This window comes from Jaculus jaculus, chromosome 6 (assembly GCF_020740685.1).
Source record: "Jaculus jaculus isolate mJacJac1 chromosome 6, mJacJac1.mat.Y.cur, whole genome shotgun sequence".
NCBI classification, from domain to species: domain Eukaryota; kingdom Metazoa; phylum Chordata; class Mammalia; order Rodentia; family Dipodidae; genus Jaculus; species Jaculus jaculus.
This window is the reverse complement of record NC_059107.1, coordinates 45,022,030-45,045,751: the sequence shown is the minus strand read 5'-3', so window position 1 is coordinate 45,045,751 and position 23,722 is coordinate 45,022,030. Positions and strand designations below refer to the sequence as shown.

At 52.1% G+C, this 23,722-nt stretch overlaps 1 protein-coding gene across 1 annotated transcript in view; it reads left to right on the top strand.

The window, feature by feature from the left end:
• The window catches only part of Atoh8 (atonal bHLH transcription factor 8), a 28,180-nt gene extending 7,470 nt beyond the window's left edge, over positions 1-20,710 (top strand). Inside the window, exons 2-3 of the mRNA XM_045152646.1 lie at positions 3,382-3,573; positions 19,715-20,710. Of these exons, the coding sequence (XP_045008581.1) occupies positions 3,382-3,573; positions 19,715-19,720 (198 nt within the window). The 3' untranslated portion in view covers positions 19,721-20,710. The remainder of the gene's footprint in view (positions 1-3,381; positions 3,574-19,714) is intronic.
• Positions 20,711-23,722: the final 3,012 nt, after the last annotated feature.

Below are 23,722 nucleotides of genomic sequence, written 5' to 3'. Positions count from 1 at the left end.
CCAGCGAGAAATTCTGTCTCAAAAAAGGTAGGTGGTGTTCCTGAGGAATGACAACTAAAGTTGTTCTTTGTTCACCATACACACATACTATTCTGGAATTATTCATTCATTCACTTATTGCCTCATTCAACCAATGCTTTTTTCTTTCTTTTTTAAAATATTTATTTGAGAGATGGAGAGATGGCTTAGCGGTTAAGCGCTTGCCTGTGAAGCCTAAGGACTGAGGCTGAATTCCCCAGGTCCCACGTTAGCCAGATGCACAAGGGGGTGCACGTGTCTGGAGTTCGTTTGCAGTGGCTGGGGGCCCTGGCGCGCCCATTCTCTCTCTCTCTCCCTCTATCTGTCTTTCTCTCTGTGTCTGTCGCTCTCAAATAAATAAATAAAAAATGAACAAAAAATATTTAAAAAAATATTTATTTGAGAGAGAGAAAAGGGAGGGAGGGAGAGAGAGAGAGAGAGAGAGAGAGAAAGAGAACAAGCATGCCAGGCCTCTTGCCACTGCAAATGAACTCCAGACACATATGCCACTTTGTGTATCTGACTTTATGTGGGTACTGGGGAATCAAGCCTGGTCTGTCAGGCTTTGCAAGCAAGTGCCTTTAACCACTAAGCTCTCTCTCTATCCCTTCGTCAACCAACCCTTTTGAGATCTGCTCTGAGGGGCAAGATTTGGGCTTTACTCTGTAGACATGAGCCTTTCCCTAGACCTTAGGAATACTGACCACTAAGGAGGAGGGTGCTCAGGAATGGGGACTTAAGGACAGATGGGTGCCATTAGCGCACCATTAAGCACAGGCTATCCCCCTTGTTGGTAGAGCAGGCATGGGAAGTCCGAGAATGCTCCTTGACAAAGCCTGGGCTAAAGTGAATGATGGCTTTAGAGCCCCCAGTCAGTAGCCAGTGTGTTCATGCTTAATCCCAGAGAACTAGAATAGGGATTTTCATCTTTGGAATCATTAAGATTTTGGGGCCAAGGAATTCTTTTGTTGTGGGAGGCACTGGAGGATCCTGTACATCGTGAGATATTCCAGGAGCATCCCCAGACACCCTTTCAGCCCCAGTTGCGTTTCTGCTATGGCAACTAGAAAAGGCCCCAGACATATTGTCATCAGTCCCTTAAAGGACAAAGATCATCTTTGGTTGGAGCCATTGGCCTTAGGGAACACCTGGCCTGTGGGAGTGTGCTCTAAACACGTGTGGTTGTGCTGCGGAGGTCCGCCTCTCAGCAGGATATGAACTAGCCAGTGAGTGATGTGGATGCTGTGTGTAGATCCCAAAAAGCCATAGAGGGGACCAGAGCAGCAGTTGCTAGTGAGAATGTGTTAGCCATTGAGGCAAACAGGCTATTGTAGGAATAGCAGGTCCATTGGTTAGCACTGGTCAAATGGAAATTTACTTATTCATTTATTTTTTTGGGGGGTAGATAGAGAATGGGCATGCCAGAGCCTCTAGCCACTGCAAATGAACTCCAGACCCATGTATCACCTTGTGGCTTTGCATGGGTACTGGGGGATTGAACCTGGGTCCTTTGGCTTTGCTGGCATGCACCTTAACTGCTAAGCCATCTCCCCAGCCCATCAGATGGATATTTGGTGGTATGTCCGTATTACAACACCATACTCCATTCGCTGTGCTGGGGTCTTCGTAGCTCATACTGTGGTGGGCAAGGTTAAGAAGTCAGGGGCTCCACTTTTTTTTTCCCTGGGCAAATCTCAGACGACCTCAGATGGTTGTCTACTGTCTTGCTTTGCTCATTGCTTAAATGAGGAGGACGGTTTCTCTCTGAATGAAGCCCTTCCTGGCCTTATGTAATTAGCAAGTTGTTACATGTCAAGTCTGGTTGGGACTGTGGTATTTAATATGCACCTGCTGTGTGCCATGCCTGGCAACACCCCGGGTCCCAGGAACATAAAAAACATAAAGAAGAAATAAAAAGGAAATAGCACGTTTGTATCTTTTAAACTGAGCACCTGCTGTGTCCCTTTGGAAGTCCCCAGTGCCCCAGGGGACGTTGTGATATCATTCCTTTGAGTTTAAATTCTTTGAAGGCAGGACTCAAGGTTTTTTCTTATGTTTTGCTTCAGTTCCTTCCCCCCTGAGGTAGGGTTTTGCTCTAGCCCAGACTGACCTGGAATTCACTATGAAGTCTCAGGGTGGCCTTAAACTCTTGGCAAATCCTCTTGCCTCTGCCTCCTAAGTGCTGGAGTTAAATGCGTGTGCCACCACGCCCGGCTTGGTTCCGTTTTTGAGACAGGTAGCTCTGGCTGGCTTAGTACACACTATGTAGACCAGACTGACCTTCAACTTGCAATACTCCTCCTCAGCCTTCTGAGGGCTGGAATTATAGGTGTGCACCACTGTGCCTGGCTAGGGGTCAAGTTTTTATTTATTTTTAATTTGTATTTACCTATTTTATTTACTTTAAAAACATTTTATTTTATTTATTTCTTAGAGAGGGAGGCAGATAGAGAATGGCATGCCAAGGTCTCTAGCCCCTGCAGACGAACTCCAGAGGCATGTGCCACCCTGTGCATTTGGCTTACATGAGTATTGGGGAATCGAACCTGGGTCCTTGGGCTTCGCAGGCAAGCACCTTAACCACTAAGCCATCTCCCCAACCCTTATTTCCTTTTTGATATGGGTCTCATATAGACCATACTGGCCTGGAACTTAACTCACTAGGTAGCTGATGATGGCCTTGAACTCCTTTTCCTCCTGCTTTCTACCTCCCATGTGCTAGGATTACAGGCGTGTGCCACCAGGTCTATAGGAGTCAAGGTTTTAATCGTTGGATTCCCAAGTGTCCATTGAAAGTGTGACTGGGGCTGAAGAGATGGCTCAGAGGTTAAGATGCTTGCCTGCAAAGCCTAAGGACCTGGGTTTGATCTCCTAGTGCCCACGTAAGCCAGATGCACAGGATGGCATATGCGTCTGGAGTTCACTTGCAGTGGCTAGAGGCCCTGGTGTGCCTATTCTCTTTTTCTCTCTCTGCCTGTCTCTCAAATAAATAAAATTGTCGCTGAGTGAATTAATGAAAAGGAACAACTGAACTAAAAAGAAAACCTGTCCCTTCAGATACTTTCCCTGGTGGGCTCTGTTAGGGTCGAAATTCATAGTGCTTCAATCCAGACTGCTGCTGTGGCATGAGCTGGGCCTCAGTGTCGTTCTTGCCAAATGCAGAGACACCCCAGAGTGTGGGGGAGCTGGCATGTGGGGGTGCACACTGCAAGTGCTTAGCGCAGCTCATAAAGTTAAGTGCAGGGTGCAGACGCCCGGCCGCCTCCTGTCATGTTTGCCAGGCCAAGGTCGGTGAGGGGCGTGTGCTCAGCGCAGAGGCTCCTGTGACTGTTTCTGATGCCCTCTCATCACCACCACCCTCAGGTGCCATGTTACTCCTACGGGCAGAAGCTGTCCAAACTGGCCATCCTGAGGATCGCCTGTAACTACATCCTGTCCCTGGCGCGGCTGGCTGACCTGGACTACAGTGCCGACCACAGCAACCTCAGCTTCTCCGAGTGTGTGCAGCGCTGCACCCGCACCCTGCAGGCCGAGGGGCGTGCCAAGAAGCGCAAGGTACACACCAGCCGCTTGGGGAGCGCCCTCCAAGGAGGGCAGGGGAGGCAGAGATAACAGCTTGGGAAGGACACCCCCCTTGAGCCCAAGGCTCCCAAGGGGCCAGAGAGACCAGCCTTTTGGAATGTTCTAGGAGTCATCCCAGCTCTAGGACTCCCTGAATCCCTGGGATTATGGGTGGAATCCTCCCCCCCCAACCCCGCCCTGCCATAATACAGCTGTTGGGTGACAGTCTGAGGCTCTGTGGTCTGACTTTGCCCAGTGCCTAAATAAGGAAGACAGTGCACCTCTGGAGCCCTTCTTTGCCCCTTGTGCTCCTGTGCCGAGTTCCGCCCCTGCCACGAGTCCATGACAGATGTCCTGTGGGGATGGGATTCGCTTGAGCAGGTGGCAGCCTGAGAGAAGCCTTCTGCAGGTTTGGGAATGTGGCCTTGTTGACGTGAGGCTGTGCATCCAGGCAGATAATGTTCATTCACTCATTCATTCTAGAAAGATTTGCTGAGCAGGTTGGGCAAAGGGCTATGACCTCCCATGCAGTAATAGGTTGATCAGAAAGATCTTTCTGCGAGTAGATGTGGGAGGGACAGTGTGGCCGTCCTGGGGCTAGGCAAAGCCAAGTGGAAGAGTCACTGAGTCAAGGGGACTTTGAAGGAACGTCTTATTGGAAGTGGCATTTGAACCGGGACCCAGCAGGACAGCTAGGAGGAGGCCCTCAGGCAGATGCAGCAGGGCATGGCATTAAAGGCAGAAAGGACAGCCTGTTCAAAGCTTGATGTATTTAAGGAACTCTGTGGCAGAAAGGGGTTGGGCACAGCCATAGGCTCCCAGATGCCTCCTGCTTTGGGCATCTCTGGTCAGGGGTCAGTGCTGGGAAAAGATTATTGTAGCCATCTGGATCGTTGTTCCCATGTAGCAGGAGGGAGAGGCGGGGGGGGGGGGGGGGGGCGGAGCCCAGTCTATGTCTGTAAGGAGATGCCCAGAGGCCCTGGGAATAGGAGGGTTTCCTTGAGCATACAGGGATCTGGGGCCTCTGAAATCCCCCATCCAGACCTTTGCTGCCTCAGTTCTTCCTGCCTGCCCCTCCCCCAGGCTCCTTTGAGGCAGGTTTCCCAGAGGCCCCTGGGATGCTCTCCAGGGACTCTCAGGCCCCTCCTCACAGCCAGTGGTAATTGCAAGTTGCATTCCTGGGAGTGATTTAGCAGGACCAATTAGGAGAGGGCCTCATCAAGTGGGTGAGAGAGGAAGAGCCACTGGCCACTCTGGGGCCCAGCTTTCCTAGGGAGAGTGACATGGGTAAATGAAGGCGTGATTGATGGCTCCATGCCGTGCTCTGTGACAAAGGAGGTTGGTAAACTCTCAGTGAACTCCCCCAGTATTCAGCATCCTGTCTTCCGGGTCCCTCAGAAGAGGTGTGGATAGGCAGCATGGGCAGGCCCAGGGGAGGTACACCCCCTCACCCTAACTTCACTCCTCCCACTCTGCTCCACCTCTTCATACCCCCCCCCCCACCATCTCAAGACAGCATCAGACCCTCCCTCTGCTGGTGCCTTGATCTATGCAGATAGTGTTCTGGGATGGGAGAAGCAAGACTTGTGCCCAGGGAAGAAGACAAGCAGAGTGAGGAGGAAGGATACAGAGAGCACATGTCAGAGGCTGTCCAACAGAGAGATATCCAGAGCTGATTTTTAAAAAAATATTTATTTATTTTTGGAGAGAGAGAATGGATGCACCAGGGCCTCTAGCCACTACAAACGAACTCCAGACACATGAGCCACCTTGTGCATCTGTCTTATATGGGTACTGGGGAATTGAACCTGGGTCCTTAGGCTTTGCAGGCAAGTGCCTTAACCACTAACCCATCTCTGCAGCCCTATAGCTGAGGTTTTGGCTTACCTGGAAATCACCTAAGGCTGGGGCAACCTTAGAGCCTTCTGTGTTATGCATAACTGGGAGAGGACAAGACCTAGGGCCCATTCTGCCTTTTCTGGGTCTGGAGTAGCAAAGCCATCATCTTGAACTTGCCCATGGCATCACCTTCTCGGAGGCCTTGGGACTGGGTTCTTGTGTCTAGCTGGGGGGGTTGAGTGATGTTTTGAGTGTATGTGCTCAACTTGGCTTCAGGGAAACTTAGGGATACTGGGGGCCCTTGCTGTTCTTCCATGGAAAATGAAATGCCCCCTCGCCCCCCAATCAGGTCTACATTCACTCCTCTTCTTACCAAGACTGAGCCATGGTGAGTGGATTGCAGGTAATAGCTTCACAATTACCCTCCGCATTAGTCCCTTCAGTTCCTGTAACAGAATACTACGGACGGGGTAGTTTATAAAGAACATAAGGTTATTTAGTTGTGGTTCTGGGGCTCGGAAGTCCAAAAGCCCAGTCCCAATTCTGGGCGAAGACCTTCTTGCTACAACTCAACATGGCTGAGGGCATCACACAGCAGACAGGAAATCTGCTAGCTCAGGTCTGTCTTCCACTCACAGAGCTGCTACTACCACACAGGGCCCCACCTTAATGACCTTGATGACCTTGCCTCCCCTGATTAACTCCCAGAGGAGAACCCTTCCTCCATGTCATCAACATAGAAAATCTGGAGTTAAGTCTCCAGTACATCCTCTGGAACACACACTCAAACCCTAGCTTTCCATGACAACTCAACTTCATTTTAATCTGGGTTTAAAGCCTTAAGCGGAGCCTAGTGTGATGGCATACATCTGGAATCCCACCACTCAAGAGGCTGAGGCAGAAGAATTGCCAACAGTGTACAGCCAGCCTGGGCCACACAGTGAGCCCATCTCAACACAAAACGAGCCTTGGGTGGAAGGAATGGTTCTAACGCAGGGCCCGTGTAGGCAGAGTGGCAGGAGACAGGGTTGGGGCTAAGGATCGCTGGCTCTGTGTGCAGGTGTGTCACTCTGGCTGTGTGATGCTGGTCATCCTGACAGTGACACTGGTGACAGCTGGAACTGCCCCAAACGGGGGCATTGCTCCCTGAGTTACCATGTCGCTGAGAGGGTGGATGACCCTTTATTAGGACACCTGTTTGAGAGCTTGAGCTCAGTGGCCTCTGGGCTCGCTGGCACCTCTGATGAGCTGCCCTGTCCCTCCAAGTCTGTGTTAAGAACAGGGTTGAGGGCTGGAGAGATGGCAAAAATGCTTTCCTCACAAGCATGCGGACTTTAGTTTGGGTCCCCAGCACCCACATAAAAGCCTGGAGTGATGGCGCACACCTGTAATCCCCGAGGAGGCAGAGACAGAAAGGTTTCCGTGGCTTACTGGCTGGCTTTTCTAGCAGCATCATTGAGCTCTAGGTTCAGTTAAGAGGCCCTGTTTAAAAAAAAAAAAATGAGATGGAGGGAGACTGAGGAAGACCACACTGACCTGTGGCCTCCACATGCACTTGCACAACACAGGCGCCCCCCCCCCCCAAAGAGACCAGAGCAGAGCAGGCAGGGGCGGGGAGAACGGCAAGGGTGGTGAATTCAGGTTGATTCCCACCTCAGCTGTCCCGGTCAAAGGGGTCCCTGCATCCTTGACCATCAAATATCTCGTGCTGGTTGAGATTTCACCCCATTAGTGCAGAGAGCCTTTATCAGAAGACCACCCGTCAGAGGTGCAGGGCGGGGGAGAGGCAGGCTATGGGGAGGGCCGTCCCGGCTCTGCTACTCTGCAGAGAAATCAGCTAAGTACTTGGCCCTGTGCCACATGTTTGCAACTCCTACTTCTAAAGTGGCAACTTCTGGAAGTCTCTTGAGGAGAAGGAGAGGAGGCAGGAGGAGAGAGGAGGAAGGGGGACAGCCCTGTTCTTCCACACTTGGGCTGCATGGGGCTTGCCATACCTGTGACATGGAGGACCGATGTCCCGCAGTCTGTTACCACGCCTTCTAGTGATTTGAAGGCATTAAGTAACAATATCTACTGCTAAAAATTGATGGTGTGCCTTGGAGTCTTGGTGATGAAAGGCCGTTCAGTTCCTGCCTTAGCTGCTCACAGGCCCTGGGATTGGGGTGGGGGAAGGCAGGACAGATAGTAAAGCATTGAGGTAAGAGCTGTGTCAATGGCCCCAGGATGCCAGCCAAGCCCATGGGGCCTGCATGGCCAGGAGGTGGAGGTGTGCCCCTTGCCTGTGGGTGTCCTGGAGCAGGCAAACTACTGTTGACTGGGTGTCTCCCTCTTCCTTGCTGCTTCTGGGAGGAATGGGAAGCTTCATGGCAACAGAAAATGGATGGCTGGACTTGTCTTCTCTTCTAACCCCTTCCTAACTAGATGCAGACTCCTCCCCTGTGAGCCCTGAGCACCCACTGAGGCACTGTCCTGGCTTTGTCCCCACATGCCATGTATCTAGTCATCCCTGCTCTGGCTTTGGTCTCTCCTTCTGTAAAGCCCGGCTCTGCCCACTTCACTGCCCTGCTTCCCACATGGAAACCAGGCAGGCGGGGAGGTGGTTCTCATTTCCAAATCCTCCAGGCCAAGTTACTGAGTTAAATACCATTTGCGCTCAAAGCCCATGGAGTCTGTCTATGCTGGGAAAAAAGAGGGGTGGGTGGGAAACCACCATCCAATTCCCTTCTAGTCATAAAAATGGATGCAATTTATTTTTTTTTCTGGCATTCCAATTACATAGACGTTTGTCGCCAGCTGTTCTAAGAGCCGGAGCATTCTCTCAGCTGCCGTTTCTCCTCTCACATTTGACACCGTCAGGCCACAAGTCTGGCAAGGTCTGGGCTGGAGGGATTATTAACTGGGGAGCCTCCCAGGTGAGCTGAGCTGAGCTGGCTTTCCTTGGAATGTACGCTCTGATGTTCCCTGGGTGGTCCGAAGTGGGCTAGAGGCTCCGATACTGCAAACGCCCAAACTTTGCAAGTCACACCTCTGCCTGTCTTCCTATGATGCTGAGAACCAATCCAGGGCCTTAGACATGAGGAGAAGGAACTAGCCCTGTATGCTCAGACATGGAAGTTTCTCTGTTTTCAGAGCTCACCACCCTTAGGGACATCGAGAGTACCTCCATCACCCTGAAAATCTCACGAGTCAGGATCCCCCTCTGGAAACTTCTGCAGAGGCTCAATGACCTTTGGTCCAGATGCTGTAGAAGTGTGTTTATGCAGATTTGGGGTCCACTCCAGGGAGCCTTACACCTCTCTGGGGTGCTGTCATTTAAGGCACATGTAAGAATACTCCAGAGGCCCAGGCAAAGCCATGAAGTAGACAGGACATACAATTTGGGGTCAGAGAGGAGGGTCTAAGTCCTGGTATTGTGTGACCTTGGAGTTGTTACCTAGCCTCTCTCATCCTCAAGTCTCTCCCCGGTAAGTTGAGAACAGCATACCTTCATTTCAGCCTTGCAGGGAGGATTAAACAAGATCTTGTAGCAGAAGGGAAACCACGTACATTTATAGGTATACGGTAACAACTTAAAGTGGAATCAATCCCAGGAGGAAACGTCTTGGAAAGGGCAGTTCTGCACGGTGACAGCTGAGGAGGACAAATCATTCTGAGTTGGGGGTTCTCCCAGTGCCAACACTGCAGTCCAAAGCCCTGGTCCTGCCCTTTCGAGTGGGACCAGTGAGCCACCAATCCAGAAACCCCTCATTTCAAAGGGCGTCCATTTATACCAAGAAACATTTGGCACAGGAGAATGCCAATAAACAGACCACCACCAACAGACACTCAGCCATATGTTGAGGCCCATTGTGTGCCAGGCACCTCACCCACTGTCTCCTGCCTACCCCCCTCCTTGCCTAGAAGGGAGCTTGGGGCCAAGAGCAGTGTAGTGTGTATGGGGAAAATCGAAGAGCTCAGTTTCGAACCTGCTTTCTCTCTTTGACGGCAGATGCCAAGCATTTCCGTTGCTAAAGCTCGCCGGCTGCCCAGCACGGTGGCCCGTGCCGTAGGGAGGCCCCTCCACAGGCCCCCCGCACCCTTCCAGCTTGGAGCAACCCCTCTTATGTAAGCAGCAGTCTGCAGCACGTGGAGGTTCCATTTAGCTGCAGGGAGCCAATAGCTCGCTGGTGGTGGCGCTGGTGGTGGCGAGCGGTGGGCTGGGCTGGGCTGGGCTTTGGGGGAGGGGGTGTCATCATCTCCGCGCACCCCCAGGGCCGCGCCGCCAGCGAGGCCTGACACCGGGTTAAGTCGCCTGGCGGCCTCGGGCTGCAGCTGGGAGCGCGCCTGGTTCCCATTCGGGCCTGTGGTTTTGATTAGCTGGGAGCTCCGCGGGAACAGCGGGTCCCCGCGGCAGCCCGCCCCCCCGCGCCCCTCCTGGCAGCCCCAGACTCCAGATGTTCCGAGCGCTCGCTGGGAAGGCCTGCTGGCGCCACGGAGGGCAGAGGGCAGGGAAAGCACGCGAGCTGGAAGCCCAAGAACTCAGTCACCGCAGGCCTTGGCAGCCCGCCCGGCCCTCCGCTGGCACATTCCCCAGCTCTCCCCTGGCCATCTGTTCCCAAAAAGCCCTTTCAGAACCTCATCATCACTCAGGATACAACAGCGCGAGCAGCTGGTTTGGAGGCAGCAGCGAAAACCGTGCAAAAGGTTCTTTGTGAGGGAGGAAACTCGCTTATGAATAACAGGGCTGGACGCCGCCGTAAAAGTTGGCGGCTGCAATTCTTGTTTCTCAGGCGCCGCTGTTTGCTCTTGACTTTTTATCTCTGGGTTTTACTCCTCCCCCTCCCCCCTTGTTTGCTTTCAGTGTTGTTTCTTCCTCTTCCCACACCAGGTGTCACTCAGTCCTCTTACAGGGTAACCTGAAAGCCACCTAATTAGTTCTTAGAGTGCAGTCAACCTCTCCCCCCCATCTCAAAACTGTGAACCTCCTAGGCAGTTGTTGGAAATGACTCTTTTCCTAGGCTGGAGGGAACAGGCAAGCCAGAAGGTACCTGGGGTGCTGGAGAGATGGCTTAGCGGTTAAGGTTTTTGCCTGTCAAGCTTAAGGACCCAGGTTTGATTCCCCAGAACCCACATAAGCCAGATGCACATGGTGGTGCATGCATCTGCAGTTAAGAGTGGCTAGAGGCCCTGGTGCGCCCATTCTCTCTCTCTCTCATAAATTAAAAAAAAAAAAATTAAAGAAGGTAGCTGGGAGGGTTGGTATGACCAGACCCTGACCTGTGATTGCTGAAGCCCTAACCAGACAGCAGCCCTGAGGTGGTAAGTCATCCCACCCGTTGTTACCATCATCCTGACTGACTCCAGAATTGTGCATTAGTAAGGTGGGGGAGGCAACATAAAGGAGAGCCCCCCCATCAACTCGTCCCAGGAGGGGCTTCTGGAGGGCAGTGGCGGCTGTAAACACCCCGGTGCCTGGGCCCCACAGCTGACTGCAGCATGACATGAAGCCTTTTTTAAGAAACGGCTGCCGCCACCGCCCGCCAGAGACTTCTGGGACATGTCTGCCTGGAATCTGGGCACCTTCTGGGAACAGTCACCGGGTGGCCTGCCCTGGGCAGTGGGGTCCTGGAGCAGGGCTGGCCAGCTGAATGAAGAGAGACAGAGCAGGGTCTGCTGCCTCCCTCAGGCCCTCTGTGAACCCCGAACAGCCAGGCTAGCGCCAGATTGGAGGTGGGGGGGATGCCCTCAGTGTCAGTCATAGTGATGGGATCAGGTGTGGGCAGGAGCAGGTCCTGGGGTGCCCTCCTATTTTCGTGTGTGTGTGTGTGTGTGTGTGTGTGTGTGTGTGTGTGTGTTTGCCACTGACTGTTTCGCTTTAGTCTCTCCAGACCCAGGAGCCCATCAATGGACAAGCTGCTGCCAGTGGCAAACTTTCCCTAAGCCCTGCGTTTGGGGCTTTGGAGAGCACACGTTGTATTTCTTCCACTCCTCCTTCAGACCCCTCACTCCATTCCTCTTACCCTCTCTGCTTTCTTCCAACTTCTGTTTGGGGAGACAGCAGCTCAGGTAGGACCAAACACTTATTTTATTGTGATAATCTCACATCCAAAGGGCTCAGCACCGGCCCTCCAGGACCTCCCTCCCTGCAGAGCTTCTATGTGTCAATGCTGGGTCTGGGTTCTTGAGCAGATCTCAGTGGTGCCCCTGGGGGCTGGGAGGCTGGGTGGCTTTGTTTAAGGGTCTCAACCTTGAATCAGATTGTGGCCAGCCAAGCCTTCTGGAGCTATCCAGGGATCAATGGTTAAAACATATGAACTTGTTCTATGAACTCAGCTCCTTTTCTTTCTCTTTCTCTCCCTCTCTCTTTTCTCTCTTCTCTCTTATCTCCTTGCCTGAGAAGCTGGCCTTCCTGAGGCCAAAGGTGAGAAAAGAGGAGTGGCCGCTGGTTCCACCTCCAGGTACAGTATGGAGGTGGCCTAGTGAAGGTGGCAGTGAAGACTCCCTATCTAGTACTCAGCTCTGAGCCCTCAGGAGAGGGCCTGGAGCAGAGGGGATTGGCGTCCCTGCGTCCTACCTGTGCCCAAAGTGTTGACAGGTGATCCTAAGAGGGAAAGACAACAAGCTGGGTGTGGTGGTGCATGCCTTTAATCCCAGCAGTTGGGAGGCAAAGGTAGGAGGATCACCCGAGTTCGAGGCCACCCTGAGACTCCATGGTGAATTCCAGGTCAGCCTGAGTTAGAGAGAGATCCTGCCTCAAAAAAAAAAAAAAAAAATAGAAAAGTGTGTGTGGGGGGGGGAACAAACAAACTCCATCTTTCTTGATTTCCCAGTTTAAGTGTTTGCAGAACCCGGAGTCATGCCCTCCTTTAAGACCTTCATTCATAGCTATCCCTGACCTGTGGCAGGAGCCAATTTGCTCAGGCTCCAACAGGCCCCTTCAGACTCCTCCCAGCAGCTTTGCTGGAAGCCAGTCTGATGGCCTCACTCCCCTGTTCAGGACTCCCCTGGGACTCCCCATGGGCCAGACTCAACAGGACATCTGATCACTTCAATTCTCCCAACGCCCCAGCCAGCTACTCACTGTGTCCGGGTTTGCACAGAGCTCCTGGCCCAAAGGGGCTGTTTTTGGTGTCTGTGTGCATGTGCCAGCACTGCCTAAAATGCCCTTCTTATCTCCCTGGTTCTGCCTTGCTCCCACCCATTCTGGAAAGCTCAGCTCCTTCCAGACGCCCTCCCTCACCCCAGCCCAGCTTCTTCCTGGGACCTGTAGCCCAACCACCACCTGGGCCAAAGTTCCAAGTTTCTTCTGCTCTCTGCCCCATGATTGCAGAGTGCTTGCTATGGTCCCCAAGTACTTCATCCTCCAGGTGGTCCAAAATTGAAGCGGGGGGGGGGGCTGGAGAGATGGCTTAGCAGTAAGGCGCTTGCCTGTGAAGCCTAATGACCCCAGTTTGAGGCTCGATTCCCCAGGACCCACATAAGCCAGATGTACAAGGGGGCACATGCTTCTGGAGTTGGTTTGCAGTGGCTGGAGGCCCTGGCGCACCCATTCTCTCTCTCTCTGCCTCTTTCTCTCTCTGTCTGTTGCTCTCAAATAAATAAAATAAACAAAATTAGCTGAGCGTGGTGGCACATGCCTTTAATCCCAGCTCTTGGGAGGAAGAGGTAGGAGGATTGCCAAGAGTTCGAGGCCAGCCTGAGACTACATAGTGAATTCCAGGTCAGCCTGAACTAGTGTGAGACCCTACCTCAGAAAATCAAAATAAATAAATAAATAAACAAATAAAAATTAATAAACAAAATTGCAGTGAGAACCAGACCCGGATGAGGGTGTTCTCTCTAGGGCAGCAGTTCTGCCCAGGTATCTCCTACCTTCTCTGAAGAAGAGATTGTTGCAGTCAGGTTCGTATTGCTGGCAGAAATCACAGGACCAGGAGCAGTTTGTGGAGGGGAAGAAGCGGCTTATTTTGACTTAAAGGCTCGAGGGGAAGCTCCATGATGGTTGGGGAAAACAATGGCGTGAATATCACCTCCTAGCCAACATCAGGTAGACAACAGGAACAGGAGAGTGTGCCAGACACTGGCAAAGGGAATCTGGCTATAATACCCATAAGCCAGCCCCTAACAATACACTGCCTCCAGGAGGCATTAATTCCATCAGCTGGGAACCCAGCATTCAGAACACCTAAGTTAATGGGGGACACCTGAATCACACCAGCACAGAGATGCCCTCTGGAAGCACAGGCAAGCACCAAGTCTGTCAGATGGGAGGAAAGCAGTGACACATGTGCACATCTGTCATGATCAGATGGAGGTCTCCCACAGGGTGAGTCATTTCCCATCCAGGTGGTGAGAAAGTTCATACTGGAGGGCAGCTGATTGTCTTCACGCTCCTAGAGGTGGCCCCGTGGTAACACTGAGGGCAGAGCCAGGCATCTGGCCACACAAGGAACAGCTCCAGGATATGAGGTGCTCAGAGCCCACCAGGAAGCTGGGGGACATGGTGGGTTGATAGTGACCAAGTATTTCTGCGAGTCCCCCTCCCTCCACAGCAACAATGCATCACACCTCACTTTCCTGCCACCTTGCCCCTGACCTGCCACCACCCCCACAGAGGAGCTGATGGGCACCAGGAGGAGTTATTTGCAAAGGGTGACCCGCTTTTGCCCACCTTCCCCTCCACACACATACAGATTTTCTTCTTCAGTCTTCTTAGGTCCCTGAGTAGAAAATGCTAAAGATGTCAAAAGCCCTTGTTTATGACAAAGTCATTTTCAGTGTTGAGCCTCTCAGCCACTGTTCTAGGTCACTTTGGAGAACAAAACAAAGGCCCCACCCTTTGGGGCTTAGAACTAAATGACATAAAGGCAATGCATAAAAATGCAAAGGGGGGCCCCCTTCTGGGCCAAGGAGCTCACACCATGCAGGCTTCGTGACCCTGACTACCAGGTGCCTGGGGTCGAGCAGAGAAGCAGAAACCACCTTTCGTAGCGAGGTCAGCTCCTGAACCAGAGCAGGTGCCAAGACAGCACCCAGAGCCCAGCCAGGGGTCTTATCACTCGGGAAGAAGCAGAGAGGCAATAAAAAGTCAAGCTGCAGGCTCAGAAGAGCCAGAACCAGAGACTGTTTAGTGTCAGGGCAAAGGACGCCCTGAGCCACAGCGACCTCAGAGTCCCTTGCAGACTGGTGATGCTTGCGGTCTTGACCTTGCGTTGTTAAGAGGAAGCTGAGACATTCCCAGTAGCTCTGACTGAGAGCACAGGGAAACACACCAGGCATGGGGACAGGGCCTGTCCTAGCTGCTTGGGCTGGCTTGTCAAGGGAGGATGTGGGAGTTGTCTCCCTGTTGTGTTTGCTGCGGGATTCACAGAGCCTTGAGCAGAGCCTGGTCTGGTGTAACCACTCAGTAAACATTTGCCCAAAGAATGGCAGAAACAACAGAAGCCTGAGGAAAATAAATAAGGGGTTTCCAGCTGTCTTCCACAAATATCAAATGGTCAGTCCCTCTGTGCCATCCTGAGGGTGGCCTTGGAGATGTGGTTCCTGCCTTGAGTTGCTGACGGGCAAACAAAGGAGCTGGGGGCACACAGGTGTGTGTGCTCTGACATGGGGCTACCAGAGCAGCCTTGCTGTTTGTTCCTTATCCTGATGCCCTTCTGCAGCAGATAATACTACCATTTTATAGTAAGTAGAGAAAGACGCTGAGATACAGAGGAGTTAAGTGACTTGTCCAAGGTCACATATCTGGTCAGAATTCAAGCAGAGGCTCTCTGAAGACTTGGCTGGCACGTTTAGCCACAGTTCTGCTTGCCTGCGGGGTGTGCATGTGCATACACGTACGTTGTGGACATGTACGTACTGGGGGTGTGCAAAAGAGTCATTTCTCTCGTCTCAATTTTGGCCTCGTCTTTGTGTAGCTGGAAGCTCCTTTTGTAGTGCCACTGATAGAATGGCAAGAACTAAAAAGCCTTGATGAGAGATGTCCCCACCCTCACCTGGATCTAGAGTCTTACCTAGGGGAGAGGCTTAGGAATCCTCAAAGAGACAAGGGCAGGGGTTGTCTCGTGTTCAAACTGTCTTTGTCGTGAACTCATACTGCTTTTGCTAAAATTGTTCCATTATTTGGGCTGCTGGGGGCCTCTCCCGGCTGCCCCACCCCCACACATTGGCAAGTCCACTGGTACTGTAGTACCCACAGCAGTTTCTCTTCCATGTCTCCCAGGGACAGGCAGTGGTCTATGCAAAGGCTTGCTGAGCAGGAATTGGCTTGTCTGGCGTTGCCCCTGTCCCCTGCTGACGCTATGCAGGATGGAATGGGGGTGGTGGGGAGGCGCTGAGAAAAGCAAAGCATCATGGGGAGTCCCAAAGAAGGCAGGTCTGGTGTGGAGAGGGTACGCATGTGAGGTGTCTGTGCGGTCAGACTCACTGGGAAGATGGAAGGGTTGTGACCTCCAAAAGTGGGGCTTCCAAACCTGGTCGGGCTCCAGCTGCCCAGCCTTCTGGTACCCTCCAGCCAGGTGCTGTGGGATACGGTCCCTGGGTGCTGCTGGGGCTGGCAGAGCAGCGGAGGGAATGGGCAGGCAGCCCTGCAGGAAGGGAGACGGAAGAGAAGCCACCAGAGCAGCTGTGCCTCCATCCTCTCCTGGACCAGCTCTAGTCTCACAGGGCACTGGACCAAGAAAGATAGATATACTAGGGGACGTGGGGAGACAAACAGAGGGGAAGCCAAGAAAGAGTTGGCCCAAAGAGACACAGGCAGAGTGCAGAGAGAGAGAGAGAGAGAGAAACAGATCTGTAGCCAGAGAGAAGGCGTCAACATGATGTGGCTATCCCCTGCAGGCCACACCTTGCCGGCTCTGGCTGTGGGGATGCCAGGCCTCCTGCTGTGGGCCACCTTCCAGCAGGCTCTTAGAATCTAAAGCCTGGACTGTCTCCTGACCCCGGGGAGGTGGCAGCTAGGTAGATGGCTTGGGAACCAGCTGGCTCTGTGCACTAGTGAAGAAACAGAGGTGTCTAGGTCCCGTGATCTCAGGAAAATGATGTGACCATGTAGGCCTCACTTTCTTTTGCCACAAAGTAGACACAGTGACAGGTAGTGAACCGAGCTGACCACTGGCCTCAGTGGGGCTGTTGTTCTGACCCCAGGGGAGTGAACGGGTGGAAAGGCAACCTCTGCTTGCGATGGATGTATTTACCTGCCACACTGAGCTGATGGGTATGTCAGACCAGCTGAAAGGGACTTCCATCTAACCCATTCTGCAGGTTATTTTAGCAGCAGCACCTCATTAAGGAACATCTTCAGTGTGCAGTGGTCATAGAGAAACTTTGAGGATAGAGGGCGGGCTGAGGGGTTCACCACCTATCCTCAGAACCTTGACCCCCAAAGCAGAAGCCTACAAACCTAGTTTAGAGCCAAGGGAGATTGAAACCCTGGTAAGATGTCCTCGGCATGCAAGACGGGGGCGAAATGTTATCAGGTGAGAAGGAAGGAGGGCGTCCTTGAGATGAGGAGTAATTGCTCTTCCTGTATCTGCAATTCTGCAGGTACCCCTGCAGCCCCTTATGAAAGGGTGGCATTGTCCTGTTTGCTTTCTTGCTCTCGGCCACAGCTGGTTGGTCTTGGGAAAGAAAAAGGCCAGTTTGCTTCCTCTGCTGGCTAGGGAGGAACAGAAAGAGTTGTAGATGGTCAGGCAGGGGAAGTCAGCGAACACCTGAAGAGGCAGCTCTATGACCAGGGGCTCCTGGAGGGCAGAGCCACGGGCTGCTCCTCCTGCATTCTGCAAACCTGCGTCACCTTTCTTGAGACCTTCCCCTGGCCTCCATGAAATGCCCTTTTGTAGCTTTAAATAAATTTCCTTTTATCAAAGTGCTGGTGCTGGAGTGGGCTTCCCTCCTATGATGCAGTTGTAACTGTGTGGTCTTATCTGTTGGGAGGATACTAGGTAAATAAAGCCAAGGGAATTTCTTTCCTGCAGGATTTTTAGTGACACAGTGGCTTTCCAAGATAGTGTCAAGGTCTGTGACAGGGCCCTTGGGATGCCTTAACTGGCTAATTCTGCAGACCGCCCCTTGGGGAATGCTAATTCATGTAGACCCCTCCCCCTCATGTACAGGGAGGGAGAGTTGCCCGAGGTCACGCAGCTAGTTAACGGTGGAGAAAGTCCCGGTAGCCGAGGCCTCTTGGTGTTCTCCCGGCCTCAATCGATGTAGGGTTGCCCTGGAGAGATGATACGTGTGTTGGGATTCCTGGACTAAGATGAGTGGTGGGAACTCGGGTCCAGCATAGACACCGGGGGAAAAGGAGCATGTCAAAACTTCAGTTTGATCTGAGAACCTACAGGACTTGTGGCTAGATGCAGGCTATCCCAGTCACCTTCACAGTGTGGCCAGGAGAACAGCTCTAGTCCTCCACTCTGTCTCCAGACCACAGTGAAGCTGGATAAGAAAGGAGCCCGGGGCCCAGTCCGCGGCAGGGCCCGCCCAGGCGGCCAGCGCCAGGATGACGCAGACCATAAATCACTTGGTGGACCACAGACCCAGTGCCATCCCCATGGGTCTCCTTTCCGCTTCTTAATCCTCCTCCCCAGACTCGGTAACAAAAAGCAGATCCCTGCTGGGGCCAGCCATGCACAGTGAGCTGGGGAACATGAAAGCTGGGATTTACCACATCAAGATCCTGCCTGCCTCTCACTTTTCCTTTCCCCCAGCTTAGCCACCATTAGCTGGACAGCTCTCCTCCCCGTGGCCTGACTCCCTCACCCAGCTTGGACCATGCTTCCAGCCTGGCCCCAACCTCTCCTCTTGGCTCCTGGACCGTATCTTGGCTGTGCTCCTGAGACGCCCCAGGGCCCCCGTGGCTCCGAGGCGAGGCGCCCCAGGGCTGTGGTTAGCAGTCCTCCAGCCTTGTGGTTTGGCCTCTTCCTGCTTGTCCCTCAAGCCTGGCTTCCCTCAGCTGCTGTGTGGTAGTAGGAACCACTGCTGAGCTGGGTTCTAATCCTGACGCGGCGGAAGAGCGGCACCTCTTTTCTGGTGCCTGCAGAGGCTCAGCCTGGGATGAGCTATGAGAAAGCACCTGGCATGCCAGAGGTGCCTGACAGATGTTCTATTTTCATGTTAAGGAATGAGCTCTTTGGTCAGGGTTCTGGCGGAACCAGAAATTTTTGCAGCTGCGTTAGGGGGTTGCTGTATCATGGTGTCTGAGAACATTTTCCAGGTAGTCTTTGAACCTGAACAGCCTCCACAATGGCTTCTGATACTGACTCAGTGTTCCGTGGGCTCCAGCTCCTGCTGGGACTGAGGGCCGATGCTCTCAGGGCTCGTGACTTTGCCTCCCACCCCTTCTTGGAAATGTGGGACTTACAGGTGGTTTAAGTCCAGCAGTTTCCACGCTGCTCCTTAGCTATCTGTTCTTAAGAGGCTCCTTAGTGGGGGGAACACAGGAGGGCCCTGGGTTCTCCTCCTCCGTGTTCCTGATTTCTGATGCTCCAGATACGCAGAACCCTGCTGATCTGTGTTCTGGCTAGGGCTTCGCACTTCATCCCTCATTTCTACTGCTTGGGGGGAAAAAATGAAAATTATCAATCTGCTTTAGCTGGGCCATTTTTCAGAGGTGGAAACTAAGGCCCAGAGAAGTTAAGGGAATGGCAGTGGTGGGCTGCAACTAGAATGAGCCTCAGGAGCTGGAGAGCTGGCTTAGTGGTTAAGGAATTTGCTTGCAAGGGCAAAGGACCCAGGTTTGATTCCCCAGGACCCATGTAAACCAGATGCACAAGGTGGTGCATGCGTCTGGAGCTCATTTGCAATGGCCAGAAGCCCTGGTACACCCATTCTCGCTGCCTCTCTCTTTCTCATAAACAAGTAAATATTAGAGTGAGCCTCAGGACCCTCAGGTGTGGTGCTCTTGTCTGAACAGGGCTGGGGAGGGAAGGGAACCGTGAATAGTCATTCCAGGGAAGACCAGGCTGCGGGCAGAGTTGCTCTACCACTCCAGGGGTGAGGACACCCCTCCGAGTTGTGAAGCTGAGGAACATGGGATCAGCACCCCGTGTCCCCAAGCTACTGATGGCCTGGCTTTCTCCACTCATGCCAACAAAACAGCAGGGGCATGGAAGAGGGGGAAGAAAAAGGAAATGAGGTTAGAGTCAGCAGGTCCTGGGTCCATATCTGGCCCCACTGCTAAGTGAACCTTTGCCTGGGCCATATGAGGCTAACGTCCCACCTGTGGCAGCTGTGACAACCGAGAGAATGTTATATAGTTGTCAGTATCCAACCTCAAGGCAGGCAGGGGCTGCTTCTGACAGACTGTCATTTCTTTCAGGAGTGACTGGCCGTGGGCTAGAGCCAGGATGCTGCTGTGAGCCTCTTCTCCATTCAGCCTGAGAAAGCTGAGTTTGCCAAGCCAGCCTTGTTCGCTTTCTTCTCCAAGAAGCTACCGGATGCTCAGCCCACCCACCACCTCTCAGGATCATGCAGGACCAGGATAGGTGGGGAGGGGGGCGGCCTTCCTCCTCCTCACCCTCCCACCTGCCTCCGCCGATCCACAGTTACTTTGCACCTTGCCCTCGGCCTGGAAGAGCGAGAGCGCAGCTGCAGAAGTTCATTTGCCAAAGATTCCACAGAGATGCTGGACAAGGCAGGGAGATAAAAACCCAACAGCAAAAAGCCACCGTTGCTGAGTCCCACTTCAAGCCAAAGATGAGTCAGCACTTCTGCTAAGAACTCATGCAAGGGATGGACATGTGGCGACCTTTGGAAGCACTTGAGCCTCTGAGCCAGTGTTCTGTTCACACTGGGCCCTGAGCTGGCTGGACGAAGATCATTCTTGTAGGACCCAGGAGAGGGAGGCTGGGTACCTGGGAGGGGTGGAGATGAGGCAGGAGATTTCTGTCCAGCCTACTAGCTACCCAGGCCTCTAACCCTGATTCTCAGTGCTCTGAGGACCCCAGCTCTTTCTGGGACCCTGAGGCTCCTGAGAGAGGAGGGAAGAGGGGAAAGAAACAATACTGCTCAGTCCCCCACCCAGGCCATGCCCCGGAGCATCCTCCAGAGGGTTTTTGCTCCCAGAGCCTGCCCCACCAGCTGCCCCCTAAAGCTGACAGACAAATGGCACCCTGATGGAGGTCAGTGGCCTGTGGCAGGCAGGACAGGAGGGCAGCAGCAGGAAGGGACCAGGAGAATGGGCCAGTATGTAGGGGACAGGGCACATTCAAAGCCAAGGTCTGTTCCTTCCTTGTGCTCAAAAGGCCAAAGCTGTTCACATTTGTGCCCAACCATGTGCTTCAAATTGAAGTAAAAGCTCCAACGTGTAAGACAATGCTTGTGTGTGGAGTGGACTCCGTGGGTTACAGGTGGCCGGGCAGTCATTGCCTGGGGCGTGTGAGGGACAGGCTATGGGGACATTCAGAAACAGACTGTGTTGTGGGGAGCCTTGGGCTAGAGTAGTAATCAGGAGGCCTGGCCCAGGTCATGTGAAGAACCCTCTCCACCCCTCACTGAACCCCCACCACCAGTTTGTGAGGTGAGACTACTATTGATGTCAGGTGAAGAAAGTTTCAGGCAAGGAAACCAAGGCCCTAGGAGACAGCGACAGAGCCAGTCCTTGTATCAAGATGCTCCCGCTCCAGGGCTGTATTCTCGGATGCTTTTTTAAATGCTGGGCCATCTCTCTACACCAGAAGCTTTCTTAACCGCTGAGCCATCTCAGATGCTTTCTTGGCAGTCCCAGCCTAAAATCGTTGTGTAGCCTTATCACTTGCTTTATCTCAATGGACCTGAGAAAGGGACAGTAAAAATATTCAGAAGCCGGGCATGTGGCGCACGCCTGTAATCCCAGCACTTGGAAAGCAGAGGTAGGAGAATCGTTGTGAGTTCGAGGCCACCCTGAGACTACATAGTGAATTCCAGGTCAGCCTGGGCTAAAGTGAAACCCTACCTCGAAAAAACAAGAAAAAATTATATATATATATATGTATATATATATATATATACACACACACACATATACACACAATATATATATGTATATGAACATATATGTATATATGTGTATATATATATTGTGTATATATATATACATATTGTGTATACATATATATATTAAGGGAGGAGTTGGGGAGATGGCAAGCATATGGACCTGAGTTCGGATCCTCACTGAGCACATAAAAGCTGGGCATGGCGGCACACACTGTAACTCCAGTACTGGAGAAGCGGAGGAAGAAGAATCCCTGGGACTTGCCTGTTAGTTAGTCTAGCTGGACGGGATAGCTTCAAGTTCAGTGAGAAATCCTGTCTAAAAACAAAACAAAACAAAGTGGAGAGAAATTGGAAAAGACACCTGATGCTGACTTCTGGCTTTCATGTGTGCACACTGGGATGATGGAGACAAATGTAATATAAAATAGGAAAGTGGGGCTGGAGAGGTGGCTCAGTGGTTCAGGCACTTGGCTGCAAAGCCTAACAACCCAGGTTCGATTCCTCAGCACCCACATAAAGCTGGATGCATAAAGTGGTGCATGTATCTGGAATTCGTTTGCAGTGGCTAGAGGCCCTGGCATGCCCATATTTTTTCTCTCTCTCTACTTGCAAATTAAAAAAAGAAGAAAGTAGCCAGGCGTGGTGGCGCATGCCTTTAATCCCAGCACTCGGGAGGCAGAGGTAGGAGGATTGCCATGAGTTCAAGGCCACCCTGAAATGACAGAGTTAATTCCAGGTCAGCCTGGACCAGAGTGAGACCCTACCTCGAAAAACCAAAAAAAAAAAAAAAAGAAGAAGAAGAAGAAAGAAAATAAATAGGGGGTTGGAGAGATGGTTTAGGTTTATCAACAAAGCCAAAGGACCTAGGTTTGATTCCCCAGGACCCACATAAGCCTGATACACAAGGTGGTGCAGGTGTCTGGAGTTTGTTTGCAGCTGCTAGAGGCTCTGGTGTGATCATTTTCTCTTTCCCTCTGCCTCTCTCTTAAATAAATAAATAAATAAAAACTTAAAAATGAAATAGGAAAGGCAAGCGTGGTGGCGCATGCCTTTAATCCCAGCACTCAGGAGGCAGAGGTGGGAGGATCGCCGTGAGTTTGAGGCCACCCTAGGGTGACATAATGAATTCATGAATTCCAGGTCAGCCTGGGCTTACCTTACCTCAAAAGAAAAAAAAGAAGAAGAAGAAGAAGAAAGAAAGAGGAAAAGACTATCTGGGCATTAGAGATAGGGCTGCTTACAGAAAGGAGCTAACTTGAACAAGCAGCTGCTGCAATATGCCCCATGCATTTGTCCCTTGCTTTCACTCCATGCTACGCTCTCCTCTCAGATCTGTAACTCTGGCTGCCCAAGGCTGGAGTTTCTAGAAGGGTAGGTAGCCCCGGATCCAGGAAGCAGGGGTCAGATGCTCCAAGTGCTTGAGGAGATGAGAATCTGGAAATAGGTGGGGCCGTGGGCTGGGAACCAAATACAGAGGGACAATTAGGAAGGGTCAGCCACCTGGGGCCCCAGGTATAGGTTCAATTGTCCTTCTCAATCTGAGTGACTGGCCACACTGCCAGAGAAGCAGGACATGTGGACCAGGCAAAGCACACTGCTCTGGTGCTTCCCTTTCCTTCTGAAGTGTTTGTTGGCACCAGGTTCAGCATTGGGAGCATCAAGACGGAGCCAGGGTAGCTCTTGTCTTCCCATAGCTCACATCCTAAATTAGGGAGTGGGACAGACAGACAAATAATTGCTCCCAGAGGGTGTTGCGGGGGGGGGGGGGTTCAAGAAAGTATTAACTCTCTAGGAAAAGTAGTAACTTTCTCTGGGGAGAAGGGAGGGTTCTCTTGGAAAGGGAGACATGTGAATTGTGTCTTGAAGGGTGAATCAAAGTTTTCTGAGCAGAGTGGGAGAAAGGCTTTCTAGCCAGAGGAGTCATCAGTCTCGTCAGGGCATTGGAATCACCTGAGATCATTAGCTATTGACATAAAGACTGAATGCCGAAGTCCTACCTCAAGAAATTCCCGTGTGTTTACAGGGGGAGGAATGTGACTTGGGTGCGATCATCTGCTCTGCTTAGACACTGAGAGAACAAGAGAGGCAAGGTGAGCTAGGTCTGAGGCAAAGTGTTCCAGAACAGAGTAAAGTGTGGGTTGGGAAGGCGTTTCCTCTCCTCATTGGCTAAGCCTTTGAAGAGTGAGCCCCTATCAAAAAGAGAGAGAGAGAGAATAGTTTTCTGGAGCTTGGTCCTCACCAATATAAATAAATAAATATATAATATAATATAATATAATATAATATAATATAATATAATATAATATAAAATAAATAAACACGGGCTACATTTGGTTGGGTGAATGAACTCACA